This window comes from Fusarium solani (genome assembly GCF_023522795.1).
Source record: "Fusarium solani strain SB1 chromosome Unknown bctg00000001, whole genome shotgun sequence".
Lineage (NCBI taxonomy): Eukaryota > Fungi > Ascomycota > Sordariomycetes > Hypocreales > Nectriaceae > Fusarium > Fusarium solani.
The window spans coordinates 4,788,541-4,807,729 of NW_027072156.1; the positions used below are offsets into that span (position 1 = coordinate 4,788,541).

General features: G+C 53.9%; 8 protein-coding genes across 8 annotated transcripts; 7 read left to right on the top strand and 1 right to left on the bottom strand.

The window, feature by feature from the left end:
- Positions 1–426: 426 nt before the first annotated feature.
- Positions 427–2,152, bottom strand: MRS44_003609 (uncharacterized protein; the record flags this gene model as incomplete). Its single annotated transcript, XM_065623260.1, has 3 exons — positions 427–534; positions 597–1,827; positions 1,941–2,152. 3 exons carry the CDS (start codon positions 2,150–2,152, stop codon positions 427–429), a joined length of 1,551 nt encoding a protein of 516 aa, XP_065479332.1.
- A 1,259-nt stretch (positions 2,153–3,411) lies between these two features.
- MRS44_003610 (uncharacterized protein) lies at positions 3,412–4,833 on the top strand (the record flags this gene model as incomplete). The annotated part of the gene is made up of 3 exons (XM_046280846.2): positions 3,412–3,736; positions 3,784–3,910; positions 3,957–4,833. The coding sequence occupies 3 exons, from the start codon at positions 3,412–3,414 to the stop codon at positions 4,831–4,833; spliced, it is 1,329 nt and encodes a 442-aa protein (XP_046137731.2).
- Positions 4,834–5,469: 636 nt separating this feature from the next.
- On the top strand, positions 5,470–6,486 carry MRS44_003611 (uncharacterized protein; the record flags this gene model as incomplete). Its single annotated transcript, XM_046278283.2, has 1 exon — positions 5,470–6,486. The coding sequence occupies one exon, from the start codon at positions 5,470–5,472 to the stop codon at positions 6,484–6,486; it is 1,017 nt and encodes a 338-aa protein (XP_046137732.2).
- A 1,480-nt stretch (positions 6,487–7,966) lies between these two features.
- MRS44_003612 (uncharacterized protein) lies at positions 7,967–9,034 on the top strand (the record flags this gene model as incomplete). Its single annotated transcript, XM_046280847.2, has 1 exon — positions 7,967–9,034. The coding sequence occupies one exon, from the start codon at positions 7,967–7,969 to the stop codon at positions 9,032–9,034; it is 1,068 nt and encodes a 355-aa protein (XP_046137733.2).
- A 1,309-nt stretch (positions 9,035–10,343) lies between these two features.
- On the top strand, positions 10,344–11,347 carry MRS44_003613 (uncharacterized protein; the record flags this gene model as incomplete). The annotated part of the gene is made up of 2 exons (XM_046283004.2): positions 10,344–10,744; positions 10,795–11,347. 2 exons carry the CDS (start codon positions 10,344–10,346, stop codon positions 11,345–11,347), a joined length of 954 nt encoding a protein of 317 aa, XP_046137734.2.
- Positions 11,348–12,896: 1,549 nt separating this feature from the next.
- MRS44_003614 (uncharacterized protein) lies at positions 12,897–14,135 on the top strand (the record flags this gene model as incomplete). Its single annotated transcript, XM_046268519.2, has 3 exons — positions 12,897–13,097; positions 13,147–13,858; positions 13,927–14,135. The coding sequence occupies 3 exons, from the start codon at positions 12,897–12,899 to the stop codon at positions 14,133–14,135; spliced, it is 1,122 nt and encodes a 373-aa protein (XP_046137735.2).
- An 895-nt stretch (positions 14,136–15,030) lies between these two features.
- Positions 15,031–16,635, top strand: MRS44_003615 (uncharacterized protein; the record flags this gene model as incomplete). Its single annotated transcript, XM_046275419.2, has 5 exons — positions 15,031–15,203; positions 15,259–15,898; positions 15,949–16,320; positions 16,369–16,475; positions 16,539–16,635. 5 exons carry the CDS (start codon positions 15,031–15,033, stop codon positions 16,633–16,635), a joined length of 1,389 nt encoding a protein of 462 aa, XP_046137736.2.
- A 379-nt stretch (positions 16,636–17,014) lies between these two features.
- Positions 17,015–18,814, top strand: MRS44_003616 (uncharacterized protein; the record flags this gene model as incomplete). The annotated part of the gene is made up of 1 exon (XM_046275420.2): positions 17,015–18,814. The coding sequence occupies one exon, from the start codon at positions 17,015–17,017 to the stop codon at positions 18,812–18,814; it is 1,800 nt and encodes a 599-aa protein (XP_046137737.2).
- Positions 18,815–19,189: the final 375 nt, after the last annotated feature.

Here is a 19,189-nt window from a genome sequence, read left to right on the forward strand (position 1 = left end):
ATGTGACGAGCTGGGCTTGAGTAGCCTAGATCTCTCTCTATCTTGGGGGAAGAAGCGCCGGCGCCGTCACTTGAACGGCTCCCACGGCAGCTTTGGTTCAAAACCTTTCAATCGTCAGCGCTCTCTTTGATCTTCCCGACGCCCTGAAGGCGTTCAGATCGCGCTGGGCAGTCTTGGGCCGGAGGTTACACACCCGTCAACACAAGTGTCTCGGAGTGCTAAACCGTCTCGGCCGTGAGACAAGCCACGGGCGACAAATCAGTGCTCATCATCCGATTGCGGTTTTGTATCGTGAGTCCCGTGGGGGATTTCAACTGTCTCTACCGCTGAAGATCTCGGAGATTTTACTCATTCAGACCTCATGGTTTCAACGGCGGCTGGAGGAATGTCCCAAGACTGAAGTAAGTTGTTCTTTTGTTTTCTTGTCTACTTCTTCCGTCGAGATGTGCTGGCGACTATCTTCTTCTTGAGGTGCTTGGGCATCTTCTCCTTGCGCTTCTCGCGCTTGGCCTCCTTGACGGCCTGCTTGTGTGCCTGTTTGAGAGAAAACGGGGGTTAGTGGCGCCAAGGGGCGATAGATTAAGGGGGGCACAAACCTTCTTCTCGTCCTTGTCCTCGAAGCGTCGGCCACGGGGAGTGCCCTTTTCGAACCGGCTCTCATCGTGCGACTCGTCATCGTCGTCGAGGGATGCACCCTCGCTGTCAGTGTCGGATGTGGAGCCTTCCTCCTCGTCGGCTTCTTCTGTCTTTTTGGGAGCGATGACCTGGTCTGCCAGGAGGTTGCTGTAGACTAGGTCATTGCCTTGACCTTGGTTAACCTTTTGCGCATCCTTTTCGATGTCATAGACTTGTTCTAGTGTCTGAGGAATGTATTGGTTTCGGAACACCTCATTGTCCACCTCGAGTTGAGCAGCGTGATCCTCACTCGTGGTATCTGGCCGAGTCTCGTACAGCTTCTCAATGGCCTCGGACATGGCAGGTTCCTCAACGGCTCCCTCAGGTGCCGTGATAAAGTTGAAGATGGCGCGGTCGGCGAGCGTGTCAACGCCCTTGCGACGGAAGAAATCGCCCACATTCTTGATGTCCATACGCAGGAACTCGAGCGACCGCGGATGATCAGGCTCGACACTCTGCGACACATCGATGATGTAAAGCTTTTCCTTGTGGTAAAGAATGTTGTACTCGCTCAGATCGGCATGGACAAGGCGACAGACTTGGTAGATGCGGCGCATGATGCCCAGCAGCTGGACGTAAAGCTTATGCCACTGCTGATCCACATCGTCACCCGTCAGAACAGCGTCACGGAGGCGAGGGTAGGCCCAGCCCTTGCGGTCGCCAAGAAAGCCCATGACCAAGACGTGAAGCTTGAGGCTGATGGGCTCTGGGCAGGGAATACCAGCGTTGTAGATCCTGCGCAAGTTTCGGAATTCCTTCTCAGCCCAGAGCTTGACCATCTTGCGGTTGTTGCCCTTGTCGAAGCCACCCTTGAAACGGTGCTCACCGGTGATGTAGCGCTCGCGGTCCTTGAAGCTCAGGATGGCCGTCTTGTAGACCTTGATGGCCCTCTGGGTGGTCTCGCCGGTGCGATCGTCGTGTAGGACGGCGCCGTAGACGTTGGCCTCCTTTCCTGTGCTGATGGCGCCGTGGACTTCGCTGACGAAGCCGCGGTTGATCATCTGGAGGAGGATCATGCGGGTGCGCTGATCCAGGACCTGCTCGCTGGTGGCGCGGTCTGCCTTGTCCTTGTCCTTGTCGGCATCCTGCTTGACCGAGTCGAGGCGGATCTTGGCGGCGTGCTTGGAGAGGGCGGAGACCTGATCGTCGATGCTGGCAAAGGTGTTTGCGGTGGGCTTTTGCTGATTTGAACGGGGAGAACGGCGCCGTCTTGGGCGCTGCGCTGGCGGTTGTAGGATTTTGTCAGGTCCCCGCCGTCGGCGGACCACTCCTTCTCGTCAAAGTCTTCATCGTCGTCAAAGATGTCGTCGAGATCATTGTCGTCCTCCTGGCCTTCGGGGGCAGGATTTTCTCTCTGGGTCTGCAGCTCGCGGGGGATCTCCTCTGTCTTCTCGTAACCCTGGTTGGCCGTGTAGGTGTATGGCGGCTGGTGAGGAGCAGCCGGGGAGGCGGTGGCATCGCCTGCCGAAGAGACCATCGTGAAGGATTCGCTCGATGATGTCGAGAATGGCAGGTTGCGAGTATCTCGTGAAGTTTAAGGGTTCGAGACTAGGGAACAAGAGTTCAAGAGGCGCTGTGGAATTTTGTGCGCAACCTTGAGAGAAGTTGAGTTGTCGCGGGGTTCAAAAACGTTATCTTATCGTCTCGTCCAGTCGTAAATTGTGTGTGGCAGGTGCATTTTTAGGGACTTTTTAGTGGGGTTGACTTGCTGTATTGGGTGACTCACGAGGGGCGAATTTCAAGACGGATGAGCCATAGATTATCACTTTGCATCATCGCCAGCCATTGCCACTACTATATGACGATGTCTGATCTGACAGCTCATGGTGTTGACAACCGTCTTGGTGTTTACCACAGCCTTGCTATAGGGTGAGCCTCATTGCGGAGATGGCTTCAGCCTCGCCCTCCCGGGCCTCCTCTCGGGCCAGCTTCCCCAGAACCAAGACGTGATTCGGCTTTCAGCTCCACCACTGCTCGCATAGAAATGTCGAGTCAGTCAGTTCATTCCCTGGGAGCCTGGGCCATGTCAAGGTGGCGCCACTGTCAAGATGACATTTGGGGACCTGCATGCGTGGTAGCGTGGCTGCGCAGGTACCCGAGCGGAAAGCAACGATGCTCCAGATCAAGTGATCTGCAAAGGGTCTTTTCCAACAGCTCTGGGGACCGTTCGACACTCGCTGATCACTGCCTCAACATGACTGACAGGGTATCGACGTGGCCTCCATGAGGGCGAGTTCCTGGCGATCGGGACTCTGGACTGGCAACTCAAAACCACTTCAGCTCCTCCAGGAGCAAATCAGATACCGGCGCCAGTTACCAAGGCCGGAGGTGCCTCCGTCCGCTAGCCATGCCTGGCGGGAGGTGCCTTGTCTCGGCCACTGTCAAAGGTATTTCTTGGGTCTAGTCCTAGTCCAAGTCGTTGGGAATGTGGACGGGCAGCCATACTTTACTGGATTCAGGAGCATTCCTCAGCTATCCCCTTGGACACGGGCCACATTCCTCGTTAAGCTCTCCGCGATGGCTTCACCTACTCCAGGCTTGGCCAGAATGCCGTGAATCGGGATCCAGAATTGCCTCGAAGGCGTCGTCACCCTTGATCCGGTCTCGTGGGCTACCGCACTGCTGGGCTGGCCCTATGGCCGAATGTGTTGAAATATCAGGGTCCTGGCGCCCCATCGTCTCACTCCAGTTCCCGCCGAGGACTACAGACATCAATCATCACCTTCGCAAGCCATCATGAAGTTCAGCTCGGTTGCCCTCCTGCTCCTTGCAGGTATTGTCAACGCCAACGCTGCCCCCTTGGAGGATGCCGACAGCGAAGAGGTCCCCCAGATCGATGAAGACCTTGTTCCCCAGGATAACGGCACACACCTCGTGCCCCGAGCCCATGGAAAGAAGTTTTCCCTTGACCAGGTCACCAATGGTCACTACAAGCGACCTGATGGCACTACGGCGATGGTGCAGGTGTTCAACAAGTACAAGAAGCCAGTACCCAAGAAGCTCAAGCAGGCCTTGGCGGCCAAGAAGAAGGCTACCAACGACAAGTTCAAGATGAAAGTTGGTGAGTAAAGATGAATGGATTGTATCAACAATGTCTGACTCTCTCAGGAAACATGAAGGGCACGGCTTCAGCAACACCTCCCCAGTACTACGATTCCCAATACGTTGTCCCCGTCAAGATTGGCACACCACCTCAGACTACCTATCTCAACTTTGATACTGGTTCATCTGACTTGTAAGTCTTAAGAAGCCATTCTAGCGACTCAACTAACCCATCGCAGCTGGGTCTTCTCAACCGACACATACCTGCCTGACCAGGCTGGCCACATTCTTTACAAGCCAGAAAAGTCCAAGACCAGCAGACGACTTTCGGGACAGACGTGGAGCATCGTATACGGAGATGGCACCGGCGCCAACGGCATCGTCTACACAGACAGAGTCCAGGTCGGCAACACATACGTCACCAAGCAAGCAGTGCAGTCAGCGACCGAGGTCTCGGAAAGCATCGCACGGGACAAGTTCTCTCATGGCATCGTAGGCCTTGCCTTTACCAGCCTCAACACTGTCCGACCCACGGTGCAAAAGACGTACTTTGACAACGTCCAGAAGAGCTTGTCCCTTCCCGTCTTCACAGCCAACCTGCAAAAGGGCAAGGCAGGCAACTACAACTTTGGCTACATCAACCAGGGCGAGTACTCAGGGACCATCAAGTTCAACACTGTCGACAAGGGCAGCCCCTGGTGGCAGTTTACAGTTGAGGGCTTCCAGATTGGAACTGGCGCCCCCTACCACAAGTACAAGTACTCAGCCATCGTCGACACTGGCACAACACTCCTCCTGGTGCCCAACCTCATCGTCACGGGATACTACAGGAAGGTCAAGGGAGCCAAGCTCGACCCTAAGCAGGGAGTGTGGACATTCCCCTGCACATCGAAGCTCCCTGACTACTACTTTGGCATGGGCAACTACCGCGGCAGGGTTCCTGGAAACTACATCAACTATGGACGTCTCACCCAGGATACATGCTACGGTGGCATCCAAAGTTCCGATGGCATTGGATTCGCAATCCTGGGAGACATCCTCCTCAAGGCGCAGTTCGTGGTGTTTGACCTCAAGACACGGTCAGTGGGATTTGCCAACAAGAAGACGACAAAGTGAAGGGGAGGAAAGGTCAAGGCGCGCAAAAAATTGAATTCCATTTGTGGTTTGCATTGGGAGCGATGGCGTCTTGTGGCAGCAGGCCGGTCCCTGCGTTAGCTTGAAAGTTTAATGACTAGCCCATTATTATAGATGGAATGAATAAATTCAAGTTCAAATCTAGAATTCCATTTCCGCATTCGAAATGTAGCATTCAAGGCTTACAAATAGTTAGAGTTGCAACCTTTATCTCCGGGGTATGAGCCGGCTTTAGCACGACTGTGGGGATAAGCGAAGACGCTTTGTAATTGACTCAACGTTGAATACCAGGTCCAACATGAGACTAAACGAATGACGTTACAAATCAGTACTCGCTTAGAGTAGATGGAGCAACATGAGAATAGCCTCATGCCCGGAGATTATGGATAAGCAAGAGGCAGAACCGAGCATAACCAAGGCCAAGAGTTGTCTCGTACGGCCCTCGGGCCTGTTAAGCGCCACTCAGCGTGACATCAGCGGATCCCCAACGCATCAGATCGGCAGGTCAAACCCCACAGACACAGGAGAGGAGGCGACTCTGGATCACAAGCGGTAAATCGACGTAATGGGCGGGAGAATAAGCTATAGCCTATATACGAGCCATCGCCCCCTTCAGCCATGAGAATGACGGATCAACAAGATCAGGAGACGCCCCTCAAACTCTCGGTCGCAAACCTGCAAGCCCTGGACCGCCTCAACGACCCTTCACTGTGCATCATGAACGTCAACATACTCGTCCTCGGCGCCGGAGAGCTGGGGCTCAGCGTCCTCGAGGCCCTGGCCGTACACCCGCTCCGGCAGGAGAGGCGAGCCCGGATCTCGGTACTACTAAGACAGGCGACGCTCGACTCGGCTGCCCCGGACAAGAAGAAGCTGATCCAGCACATCCGGGCCCTCGGCGCCGACTTCGAGGCCGCCGACGTGGTCAACGCCAGCGTGGCCGAGCTAGCGGCCGTCTTTTCCGGCTTTGACGTTGTCGTCTCGTGCAACGGCATGGGCCTGCCGGCGGGAACACAGGTCAAGCTTCTTGAGGCTGTCATCGAGGCCAAGGTGAAGCGCTACTTTCCGTGGCAGTTTGGAATGGACTACGACGTGATTGGCGAGGGGAGCTCGCAGGACCTGTTTGACGAGCAGCTCGAGGTGCGCCGCGGCTTGAGGGCGCAGAGCGAGGTGGACTGGGTCATTGTGTCGACGGGGCTGTTTATGAGCTTTCTGTTCCTTGAGGCCTTTGGGGTCGTCGACTTTGAGAAGAGGACGGTGCGAGCGCTAGGCAGCTGGGACAACACCATCACGGTGACCACGCCGCGGGACATTGGGCGCGTCACGGCAGAGGTGGTCCTTGATCCAAGAGAGATCCAGAGGCAGGTCGTCTACACGGCCGGCGACACCATCTCGTACGGGGCGCTGGCGGATCTGGTCGAGGCCCGCCTGGGGACCAAGTTCCACCGAGAGCTGTGGGACAAGGACGAGCTGAAGCGGCAGATGGACGAGGACCCAAGCACCATGGTCAAGTACAGGGACACGTTTGCGCAAGGGCGTGGCGTCGCGTGGGACAAGAGCAAGACTGTGAATGCGGAGAGAGGGATCGAGATGACGGACGTGGAGGAGTACCTCAAGACGCTGGACGTGAGGTGAGGTGAGGCTCGGGGGAGAGGAAAGAATTTTGAGATGTGATGGGTCAACTTTGATGAAGAGGCTGAAAGTGGAAATAGCATGGCCTAGGCGAATTGGGAATGAAACCTTGTTGAAGCATCCGGGCAGCGTAGCAGTTGGTGGAGTTTGTATTGTTCCTGTTGTCTCACACCTACCTACCCTATTGTCTTCAAGATGCATCCTGCGGCTGCCTCGGGCGAGGTGACATGATGTACAGTTCTTGCAGGATGCTCTGCTGCATGTTCCCTTCACAAAAGATGGGGAAGAATACGACGCACACTGGCGTTTATGAGGCCCTGTCCGGTGTCCCGATTTGTTAGTATCCGCATCACCGAGAGGCCGAGAACGTCCGGGTTTTGGTTATCGGGATTTCCTAGATAGGGAACCATCGTTTGACTTATCGGCGCTGTTATCTCATGAACGTGCTAGAGTAAAGGACGAGAACGAGTATTTGACGGTATGGTTTTGACCTGATTCATGAATTGCATCTGTTATCTATGCTCATGTGGTTGGTTGACCATTTGCCGAGGATGATTGACAGCATGAATGCGACAAGGCGTCATAGGACTGTCAACAGAGACAATTCATGCGCAGCTGTTTCAAAAAAGTTGCTTCCTCACTGATCAGGTTCCAACTTTTTGGAAAATTCTTTCAAGGGCTTGACGTCTTCCGAGACTTTTGAACTTGGTCACCCGGCGATGACTCTTCCAAGGCGAACCGAGACGAGAACCGGAGATGAGAAGGCTGGCTGCCTTGCGAGAATGTACTCTACACACATATTTGTTAAGCGAGTACTTTGCCAAAAATGACGACACCCTCTCTTTTGCTTATCGTCATGACGGCGCGTGAGCCCCGAAGTCAAACCCCCATGCTCACTGACCAATCACGTCCAGAGACGCAAACAGTCACAAGGAGGTTGCCTGGCACACCCAACCAAAGAGGCACATCATGCGCCTTGCTCTGTGCCTCGCTGATAACGCTATCGGGGACCTGTTTTCGTTCCTGGGGTTTATCGCCTATCACCAAGCAGCGTGCCCGTCTCACCAAAGGTAAGCCGGCTGCGCCACCCATGTTACAGAGGACGCCCGGATCAAGGCACCGTGACTCAGAGAACAAAGGGATGCCTTGGCCCCAGGCTGAAGAGGGCTTGATTTTCCGGGGTACAGTCGCCTGTACGCCATCGACGGCCCAGATGACTCTTCCTCGGCGTCCAATAGCGTCGGCCTCGCACCAACACGCCCCCGGATGATATAATACCAGTCCCCCTTCTCGCCCAGAGTGTTCCAGAGGCCTCGACCATATTCCTGCTCTAGTACATTAGATGTGCAAGAGCACGCAAGATATTGCATCTTTCATCCCTGTTGCGCCATCGTTGACGCCCTTTCACAACGCATACACATCATCTATACCCACCGAGTCCCACATACAAGTTTCACGTCTTATACCGATAGCTTCGCCCATCATGGAGACCCTTCTCAACAGCGCTGGGGATCTTCCCTCTGCCATCTCGCAGTATAAACACTTTCCCATCAATCCTGATGCTGTTTCAAAGACTCGTGGTTATTCCTCCCGCAACCACTTTATCCGCGCAAACGCAAAGCGCCAGGCTCAGAGCACCAGCACCACTGTATGCCACGATACCGGCTTCCACTGCACGACAGCTACCTGCGGTACCGAACACTGCCATCGCTGCGGTGAGGATCAGATAAATCGCGGTGCCCGTCGTCCTCAGCTAGAAAGAACCCTGCGCAACGAGCTCGTGTTCACTGGACCCGAGCAGCTCCGGTTAGACTATCGAGTCCGTCATCCCCGGAATCGCGGCATCCCCCGGGGCCGCACCCAAACCGCATGCTGCTCCGATGAGGCCGAGGGCCGGGATCTTGCTCGTAGCAAGGTCCCTCTGCCCAGCGACCGATATCGCCTCGTGCGAAAGCCCACCCTCGAGCGCGAGGAGGCCTTTCGCGATGCATCCACAGCAAAGGGCAACGTCCGTCTGCGACGTACCCAGCCTGTGAATGACGATGCCGAGATTGCCGAGCTCTACCGTATCGGTCTTCTCTACGACGAAGAGAAGCAGCCCGAAGAGGCGTTTGACCTCAACAGTATCCAGCACGAGGAGCCAGTGTACACCATCCGTCCTGCGAAGCGGTCACGAAAGAACAAGAAGTCGCACAGCTTCAGCTTCAACGACCCTCTGCACCTGGACCTCTCCTTCACAGACCTCGGCGGCGACGACAGCATCGCCCAGTTCCTCTCTCCCACGCCGTCCGACGACGGTTCCATCCCTCAAGGAAACGGGCCCTCGACCCGCTCCTTTGCTCCCCTGCGGGTGATCTACGAGCTCGACGGTTCGCAGCCGTCGTTTGACGTCGACACCTCGCAGCCCCCGGACCTCGTGTCCGACCCCCTCTCAGACTATGATTGTTTTTCAGACAGCGACCTCGACGACCTCCCCTCGGAGCGGGAGGTCCGAGACAGTGCAGCCACCCCGTCCTCAGACGTCTGGGTCGTGCTGGGTGACGACTCGTAGCAGGTCCGCCTCAGAAACCCCCCGTGTTCCGTGGGAATTCTGCAGCAGCGTAACGGTGGGAGAGCCTCACCGCGGACTGGTCCTCACAAAACCTAGCCTTCTCAGATGTGTTGAGTTACGATGGGGTTGATGGTGGATGGAAATGGATAACACAGCTTCTGCTGCCTGCCTGGTGCTCGTGGTGAAGAAGCTGCTTGAGCATCGCGGGTTGTCGGGAGCTTGTGGTCTACTTTGTACATGGGTAGCGTCCATTGACGAACCTGCTTTGCTTGCATAGTCTTGTAAAGAGCGTTGTTGCTTTTTCATGTATAGATATTTCCCGGACGCGGGACTTTTTACTTCTTTGACCTGAGAGAATTAAACTATTTGGTCGAATTTAGACTTGCCTTCGATGCTTTATGTGATGTGACAGGAGATGTAATCGCTAACAACAAGAACTGATATTCCCTCGGGCGCATTATCAGTCCTTTTTAGGATGATTGAGAATGATTTGTAGTTTGTAGCTATTTATGACCATACTCTGGGCTCCACTAACCCTGCTCTGCCGCTGAGATGCTGGTCGGAATATGGACGCTGGACAGCTCATCAACCCTACACAGGTGGGGTTGTAGGTAGGACAAGATTCAAGATTATACTGATCCTTGGGAGCTTTTTTTACTGGCGTCCATTCGTCGACCTGTTGGCACTTTTACGCTTAAAATATCTGAGTGCTTAGCAGCAAGGGCAGGACCTCACTGTGGCAAGATATGCCTCTATTTCCATACTCCCTAATGGAAGGGGTTGCGCTTTGAGCTTCATAACCGTGATATTCGCAGCCGGCCTAGGGCGGTCCTCTGATGAAGTTCAAACTCGATTCTGTCGCAACGTCATGTCGCGGTATATCACCCAAGATGGCATTGCGTCGATCTCGGCCAACTCATCAAGCGCCGTCCTGATCAACAATGCCGAGACGTGCTTGAAGCCTTTCACAGGGTTGTATCGGGGTTAGAGATGACCAAGATTCATGGATAATGGTGCTTGTAATACCCTGCGAAACCTGAATTGGTCATGGGGACTCACAAATCATGACGCACCCCATGTCCTTCGGACTTGGCCTGCTCCGTGTCTGCTGGCGGAACAAAATCGCCGGCACCTTTTTGAATCCGGGGCTGAGTGGGGCCGAAGACCGAAGTCTCCGACCGGAGGGTTTCAATTCTCTCCGGGATGTGTATAAAGAATCACCGGCCGCTCATAGATGGAAGGCACAATAAGATAGCCACCAGCACCATATTGAGCAAACAATTACTATAGTCTTTGAACAACAGAACCAATGGCGACCAAGCTTTACGACGTTCTCATCATTGGCGGTGGTCCCGCCGGCCTCTCCATGGCGACAGCTCTCGCCCGGCAACTATACACGGCCCTGGTACTTGACTCGGGAGTCTACCGGAACGCACCAACAAAGCACATGCACAACGTCATCGGCTTCGATCATGCTGACCCTGCTGCCTTTAGGGCCAAGGCTCGGGAAGATTTGGAGAAGCGGTACAGCTCTATCGAATTCAAGTCAGCGACGGTCGAGACGGTGAAGAAGCTAGACTCTGGCATCTTTGAGGCTGTCGATAGCAAAGGTACTGTGTACCAAGGTAAGAGGCTGGGTCTGGGTACGGGTGTCAAGGATGTTCTTGAGGATCAGCCTGAAGGCTATGCTGATTGCTGGGGACGTGGCATGTAAGTGGCTTCCAGTCTTGGTGATGAGATTAGAGCTGACATGATCAAAGCTTCCACTGCCTCTACTGCCATGGCTTTGAGGAACGAGGGGCTGAATCTGTTGGCGTATTCGCTGGCGGCATATTCACTGTTCCAGAGATGGTCTCTCATGTCGCTCCCATGGCCAAACGCCTTGCCAAGTCCGTGACCGTCTACTCCAACGGGAACGAATCTCTCTTGGAGGGCGTACGCGCCAAACTACACAGTAGCAAGATCAACTACGACAGCCGAATCATCAAGAGCTTCCAGCTCGTCGACAACGGCCCCGCCGTCAAAATCACCTTTGAAGACGGCTCCTCCAAGGTCGAGGGCTTCGTCGCTAGCCACCCCAACGTGGTCCAGACCTCGCCCTTTGCGGAGCAGCTCGGCCTCGAGATGCAGCCCTCGGGCGAGATCAAGGTGGAACCGCCCTTCTACGAGACCAGCATCAAGGGGTGCTTCGCGGCTGGCGATGCTGCGACCGTGCTGAAGAGTGTGCTGCAGGCTATGGCTATGGGGGCGTTTTCTGGTACTGGGGCTGCGACACAGTTGCAGTATGAGTTGGATGCGAAGGATGAGCTTTGAGAGATGTTTGTGGTAATAGAGTTGTTGGTTACTTAGAACATCTTGTTAGTAATGAAGCCCTGAGCGTCGATCACTTCCTTCAACGATGAGCTGAACTATTGCCAAGCGAGATTAGGCCGCAACAGATCTGATCTCGTTTACTGCCTGTCTGATATCACGTAGCACACGATGCCATCACTAGATCTGATGTGGAGGTCCCTGGTTCGTCCGCGCGCCTCTGCCGCCTGATCCAGACCATTTTGTGACTTGGACCCTGTAAGTAAGCAAGATGTCTCAGACCAACTTCGGCTGGCTGCAGAACGGCAAGGCAATAAGCAAAAAACTTTCGTAACGGTGTGTGACTTTCTGTCTGAGACTTCTCGGAATCACACCGTACCCGACGCAAGGGAGGCGTTTGGGAGGTTCGAGACATTTGATGGCCGGGCACAACGGGCGTCATATAAGGTCGAGTCCGTTCTCCTCCACAGTTTTCTCTGTGGCAGTTTCATGATTGAGAAGTCTCCCGACAATGACATCACGATATTTGGTTCAGGTGAGGCAAGCTGAGGCCGAACTCATATGAGTATTTGCTGGACAAGTTGTCTGGAGGCTCTTGTCTCCTCCTCGACGCTGTGTTATCTCCATGCACCTCGTCTAAGCTAACATTGCTTCTCGTGGAGAGCTGCCTGCAGGATGGATCCTCAACCTCAAATCAGATTCTTTCGCGAGCAGCAAAGCCCCCCTGCTTGGCTTGCAGCAAACACAACACGGATCCAGCCGTGCCGGCATATCTGATCCCGAATAGACTGTTGTCTGCAGCAAACAGCAGCAAGGGGTAACTAGACCATCCTTTTGCTGTCATGGCGGCGCGCCCGAGACCTTCTGACCGAGTGGAGATGATGCAACCTCCAAGTTCTAGCAGGAAACTTTTTTCTCTCTCTCATTAGGAAATGCCCCTGGTCTGGAACTTCCAGGAAGAGACATTGATGTGCTGGCCGTGCGGATGTCTCCTCTGTCGGGGGGTGAAGATCGCAATCATCAACCCGCCTGCTGGGGTCGTTTTTTCTTTTCTCCGGTTGGCTGCATAGCCATCGGTAGATTTGTTTCCATCTTCCTAGAGGACCTTGTTGGATTCTATGGGGGTACAAAAGTTCGCCCGCCTTTTGTTTGCCTCGCGAGCTTTGCTGCTTCTGGAGATGATGCCGTGTGAGGTTGGTGCAAGTTGTGCTATCATCTCCCCGACATCACTCGGACTTTGTTGTTAGCTCAAGTGCCGAACGCTTTGATGATGCCCGAGAGTTCTCTTGTCTCTATAACCGAGGAGGGGAGAGGAAACGCAACGCAGCGCCTCGTCTCTTGTCTCCGACCTGAAGCATTAGCTCGAGTCTTTGCGGAGCCGAGACCTCCGGGAGCCAAGGATGCAATTAAATGTTCACTCGTTAGATCGAGACGCTTGCCTTCAAGAATGGGTATAAGTCTCACCATATTCCCAGTGGCTTGACCGTTGAACATCACCTCTCCACGCCCAGTCCTTACCGATCTACATTCTACCCAGCCTTAGTAGCCCATCATGTTCAAGTCTCTCGCTTTCTTTGCCCTCTTTGCTGCCGCTTCGGCGCGCAAGTGCACCAATATCACTGTTCCTGTGTCGTTGAAGGCTGAGAATGCCGTCTTTGACCTGGACAAGCCGTTGACCAAGGTGGATGTTACCAACTTTATTCTCAACTTGTCTCGGCAGGGGGATAACTTTGTTGAAGGGATTACGAAGGGAGTGAGTTTTTACTGTCTGAGATCTTGTCAATAGTTGCTAACTAGTGTAGACCACTGTCATTACCGGCAGCTACAAGCTTGCTGCCACCTACTGCGAGCCTGACAACGGCCCTGGTGACGAGATCCAGATCATGACCCACGGCATCGGATTCGATCGAAGCTACTGGGACATGTCCTACAACGCGTACAACTACAGCTACGTCGCCAAGGCGGTCGACCAGCACAAGTACTCGACTCTGACCTGGGACCGACTGGGCATTGGCGCTTCTTCCAAGGGCCATCCCATCGATGAGATCCAGGTCTTTCTCGAGATTGCTGCTCTCAAGGAGCTTACTCAAAGGGCTAGAAAGGGACTGCTTCCCGGCATCAACGCCCAGTACTCTAAGGCTGTGCACATTGGTCACTCTTTTGGCTCTGTCATTTCCCTCGCTCTCGCCAACACGGCTCCTGAGCTCACCGACGCTATTGTCCTGACTGGCTTCGCCCAGACAGCCACCTACCTATCTCTTTTCGCCGTCAGCAACAACTTCATCCCCGTCAAGGAGTCGCTGAATGCCATCAACTATCCCGCCGGCTACGTCGCCACGGCCTCGACCGTTAGCGTTCACATGAACTTTTTCGCCGAGGGCAATTTCGACCCTCAAATGCTCAGGCTGGCGTACAAGACTGCCCAGCCGACTACGCCTGGCGAGCTGCTGACCCTTGCCGGACCCATGCTGGAGGAGAACTCGTACACTGGTTCCGTGCTTGTGGTTACTGGCGGTAAGACACCACCCTGTTCCTGATGCGCACTGACATGACATGACACTGACGATGGGGTGGTTAATTAGATCGCGATGTTCCTTTCTGTGGCGGAAACTGCATGGCTACTGGTGGCGTTGACTCGGAGCTCGCTTCGCTTCTTGACACGTCCAAGAAGTACTTCCCCCATGCCTCCCAGTTGAACACGACTGTTATCCCTGGTACCGGCCACGGCATGAATCTCGAGTACACATGTGGACAGACCTACGATGCTATTTTCGACTTTCTCTCTGAATGAGCTCAGGATCTGAGCTGGATGTTTTAAGACTTTAAATTCTTCTCGGACAAATTTAGTAATATACCCGAAACTTTTACTTGTACCTGAAAATGACCCTGTTCCTGAAATTTGCAACCACCTCGAGATCGGTTGAGGCGTTGAGGTCAAAGCGAGAGTTTAGCAACCCCCTCGGTTATCTGCCTTTTGCTGTCTGAGCGTTTTGAAAGGGGTCTGAACTCAGAATAAGTCTGGATCATGCTTTTCTGGAAACAAATCTATCGGGTCCGAGCTGAAGATGAAAACAACCGTGCCCTGAAGTTCTGAATCGCTTCAGATGGAGATTGGGATTGTTGATTGAAGCAGTGGGGATGGCTTCATTTGCCGGGTTATCATTCTCCCGACTCGAACCAATGACGTAGCTGTCTCCAAAACTCGCACCATCCAATCCTTCAACTCGACTGAACACAAAAGGACCGCCTATGGAAGCCGTAGACAGCCGCAGTGGAGCCCTGTAAAAAGGACCCGGGACCCTGGAACTTTGGAAGCACACCTGTAACGGGCAGCTGTTTAGTGGATGCGACCACTAGCCGGTGGTCGATAGTGCTGGGAGCTTCCTGTTTGGTTCATTGCTGCTGTCATCAGCAACGAGTCCATGGCGGGGTTACTCTCCGCATCGTATCTTTTTCGTCGTGCTTCTTTTCTTTATCAAGTCAGGTCAATCTCGACGTCGAGTTTGAGAGTAACACAAGAGAGGTCTGTTGTGTACTTGTCACCTGCTAAGCTATCTTTTTCCGGATATCTCGGTGTTTCACGAGCTTCACTATCGCGACCACGCGAACAACCCCGCTTCACGAGCTCCAGAGCAATCTCGACTGCTGCACCTTTATACTCTAAGCATAAGCCGCAAGCCTCCAACATGGTCGCCGAAGATTTCGAGGCCGTTCTCAAGGCCAAATACCCGAGCAAGTCGCACGCCAAGCGTGTCGTCGACCTCATCCGCGAAAAGATCCCCGATGCGAATGGCATCCTTTATCTCGAGTCTCGCATGACCAAGCTCCTCGAGGACAACGACGAGCCCGAACCCTTCCGGTGAGTCGATTCGCCATGATGTACACTCGAAGTGCGCACTCTTACAAGTCAATAGCCAGCGCCGATTCTTCTACTACCTCACCGGCTGCAACCTACCCGACTGCTACTACATCTACGATATCCAATCCTCCAAGTCGATCCTCTTTATTCCTCCCATCGATCCCGATAGCGTCATCTGGTCCGGTCTTCCCCTCAGCATCGACGAGGCCCTCCAAAAATACGATGTCGACGAGGTCAAGCTCACCTCTGAGCTGAACGCTACTCTCGCGCACCTCGGGCGAGCCAACCCCCAATCGACAGCCTACGCGATCGCGAACCAGGTCTCGGACCATGTCACATTCCTCGAGTTCGAGGAGAAGAACTTTGATGCTCTGAAGGAGGCCATTGAGGTCTCCCGCGTGGTCAAGGACGAGTTCGAGGTTGCCATTATCCGCAAGGCCAACTACGTGTCGGACATTGCCCACCGAGCTGTTCTGGAAAAGGCCAAGACTGCTGTCAACGAGAGAGAGTTTGAGGCTGCTTTCTTGGAGAGATGTGTGGCTCATGGAGCTAAGGAGATGGCCTACCATCCCATTGCAGCTAGCGGAAGGGCTGCAGCGACTCTGCACTATGTGACCAACGAGGCACCTCTCGAGGGAAAGCTGAACTTGTTGATGGACGCTGGTGCTGAGTGGAATAACTATGCTGCTGATATCGTGAGTGAACCTGTGCATGCTTGTGTGGATACAGATCTGACATTGCCAAGACCCGAACCTTTCCCCTGTCGGGCAAGTTTTCCAAGGAGTCTCGTGAGATCTACGAGATTGTTCTCAAGATGCAGAATGATTGCATAGCAGTGCTCAAGGAGGGTGTTCTGTGGGATGACGTGCATTTGCTCGCTCACAAGATTGCCATTGATGGTCTCCTCTCCATCGGTATTCTGAAGGGAGACAAGGATGAGATCCTCAAGGCCCGTACAAGCGCTGCCTTCTTGCCTCATGGTCTGGGCCACTATCTCGGCATGGACACCCATGACACTGGTGGTAACGCCAACTACGAGGATAAGGACAAGCTCTTCCGATACCTGCGCGTGCGAGGCAACCTTCCCAGCGGCAGTGTGATTACCGTTGAGCCCGGAGTAAGTTGAACAGGAAATGCTTGAAGCTCACTTGGCTAACCCTCCCAGATTTACTTCTGCAACTTCATCATCGCCCCGTACCTGGAGGATCCTGTGCACAGCAAGTTTATCGATTCGGCCGTGCTTGATAAGTACTGGGATGTCGGTGGAGTCCGGTGAGTCTTGGCCATACCGTCACGCTATTGAGCACGGTTACGGTTGCTAACTACGGTGGGCAGTATTGAGGACAACATTCTTATTACCAAGGATGGATCCGAGAACTTGACGATTACGCCAAAGGAGGTTGACGAGATAGAGACTCTGGTCTCGAACTGAAGGGAGATGATATGAGGTACTACCTTAGGCTTGGTAGGCGGTCTTGACGTAGAGACGCGCAATACTTGTAGATACGTGGAACAAAAGGAATTCCATGAAATCTATCAAAGCTTAGAAGAAATACGAGAAATGCAATAACCCTCAAGGATGCACCGTCAACTAAAGTCATCCATTCCAATAGGCAGCGATACGAGTATCCGTATACGTACTGTGCCATCTTTCCCCAACCCCTGAACTAGCACTGTGCAATTTCTCGCCACGACGCGTCTGATTCTGTTGGGAGATCCTTCCGCTCGCCCAGGCGGCGTTTGATGTCATTCTTCAGCGTCAAAATGGGCGCGAATCATCTGTGACATTTTATTTTCCATCAGCTACGGACATGGACAACTGGTCCGACCCGTCAATCCGCCGGAAACCGGCACCGGCGCCCCCTCCGTACAGTGCTTACGACTCCGGAAGCTTAGCTCCTCCGGGACCTCCGCCGCGGCCTCTACGGCCCGTTCGGTCGGCTACCAACCTCACGGGGGCTCACGCTCCTCAGCAGTCTGGCCTCGCAGATCCAAGGGGCAATTTACCTGTTGACTTTGTGGTTGATGAGCTTCCCAGGCCTGCGTCGTCTTTGGGTCCTCGTCCGACAAACGAGATTAGGAGGATCAAGAGCTCCTCTGCACTTTCGACAATTACTACAGACTCGAAGCCGAAGGATCAGTCGAAATGGAAGGCTGCTCTTGGAGAGGCGCAGTATTTTGCTGGAGGACTTATTAGTCACCCAGCTGAATCTACCAAACACTTTACCATCATTCGACACTCTCACGCCCTCGTCTGGTATCGCGGGCCCGCGACATCAGTACCCATCACCATCCTCTCAGACGAGCCGCTTCCTCAAGGCAGGACGGTATGGCTGCAGCAAAAGGGGTTCTCTGGAAACATGGGCATGACTCTCAAGGCTCTGGTGGGCACCAACGGGAGCTGGATCGATGTCACGCCTGCCTCTAAAGCTGAGGTTGAGGACCTGGCTGAAGCTGAGGAACGAGGCATTCAGAGGGACTTTAAGCGGTTCATCAAGAAGGCCTCGGGTCGCTTGAAGAAACACATTCCCAGGGAGACGCACGTTATTCGAATACCTGCAGCTGCCACGGATGGGTATTTCCGACTTGTTCTCTGCGCTGGGGAGGGTGGGAAGAAGGTTCTCTGCGGGAGCCCGGTCTTCAGGATAGCCAGCACATCCACCGATGCCAGCGTTGTCCGAGGCTCGAGTCTTAGCACGATGCCGTTGGAGATGGGCATCAAGGTCGCCAGTACTATCGGACAGCAGGTGGCTAAGAAGTACACGGGCGTCGCGGGTGCAGTCGTCGAGGCTGGGTCCAAGAAATTTGCACCCAATGCAGCCATCAAGAAGGCCGCGCATACTGCATATCACACTTCTGGCATTGGAAACGCGGTCAATGAGAGCTGGAGGAATGGTAAAGCTGGGCGATATGACCCCATGGTTGGAGGCGCGGCGCTTACGGGTCCGTTGTCCATCATTGGTAGTGATGAGGGCCCCGAAGCGCCTTTTCCGTTCAAGCTTGCTGGCAAGGTGGTTCACGGTACTGGAGTGTCGACTAGGGAACTTGGGATACCAACGGCAAATCTTACTGAGGTGCCTGATGAGGTCAAGATGCGCATGGGAGGCGTGTTTGCTGCGTGGGCGCGTCTTGTGCCGCCCAATAAAGGCATGGAAGATATCGATGACGACTGGTACGCGGCTATTGTGACGATAGCTCCTCTAAGGAATGGACCTCCTGGAGTCGTGCAACGGAACAAGGTCGCAGTCCACTTCATCCACGACTTTGAAGACATCACCTTTTTCGAAATCAGGGTCAAGGTGATGCTAATGGGCTTCCTACACCCATGGATACCAGGCCAACAAGACGGAGAAATTGTTGAGGAGCATGGACGAGATGTCATGACGACCATGGCGAGTCTCGCAAGAGAGACGTGGGGACCCGAGATTGCGGCGTCGAGTATCCGCGCGCTGAGGAGCGAGAGGAGTTTTGGTGATAGGCTGAATGAGGCTACGAGTAGGGTTCAGCATCAGATGGATCGGATTCCGACGCATTGGGTTGGGGTTAGGTCTGAGGCTGGGGCTATGAGGGATCAGGTTTATGGGAATGGGGGGATGTGGATTCAGAGGTGAAGACCGCCTGCCGGTGAGTCCTGGGCACGAATGGGAGATTGCAAAACTGGAGCGTTATACAATTTGTAATATATGAATTCTTACTTGCTATGGCGAGTCCTGGACTGAGTGGGATTTTCACTAGGTGCATCTACCGGTTCTCTAAGAAGAGACAATCACAATTGCTTGAGAAGCTAACTGAAGGCCTGGATAGCACTCTATGATTGTACCTGGTTCTATATCAGATCCCATGCATAGGTCTTATTCGTGGATAAAGGTTATGACTGGTTTATTTGATGTTGTTGCTCCATGAAGGGCAAATTGCCTCTACAGCAATGTAGATGACGGCTTTCTTCTTTGGTTGCCCCAGTTAATGTAACTTCTCTATGATTATTG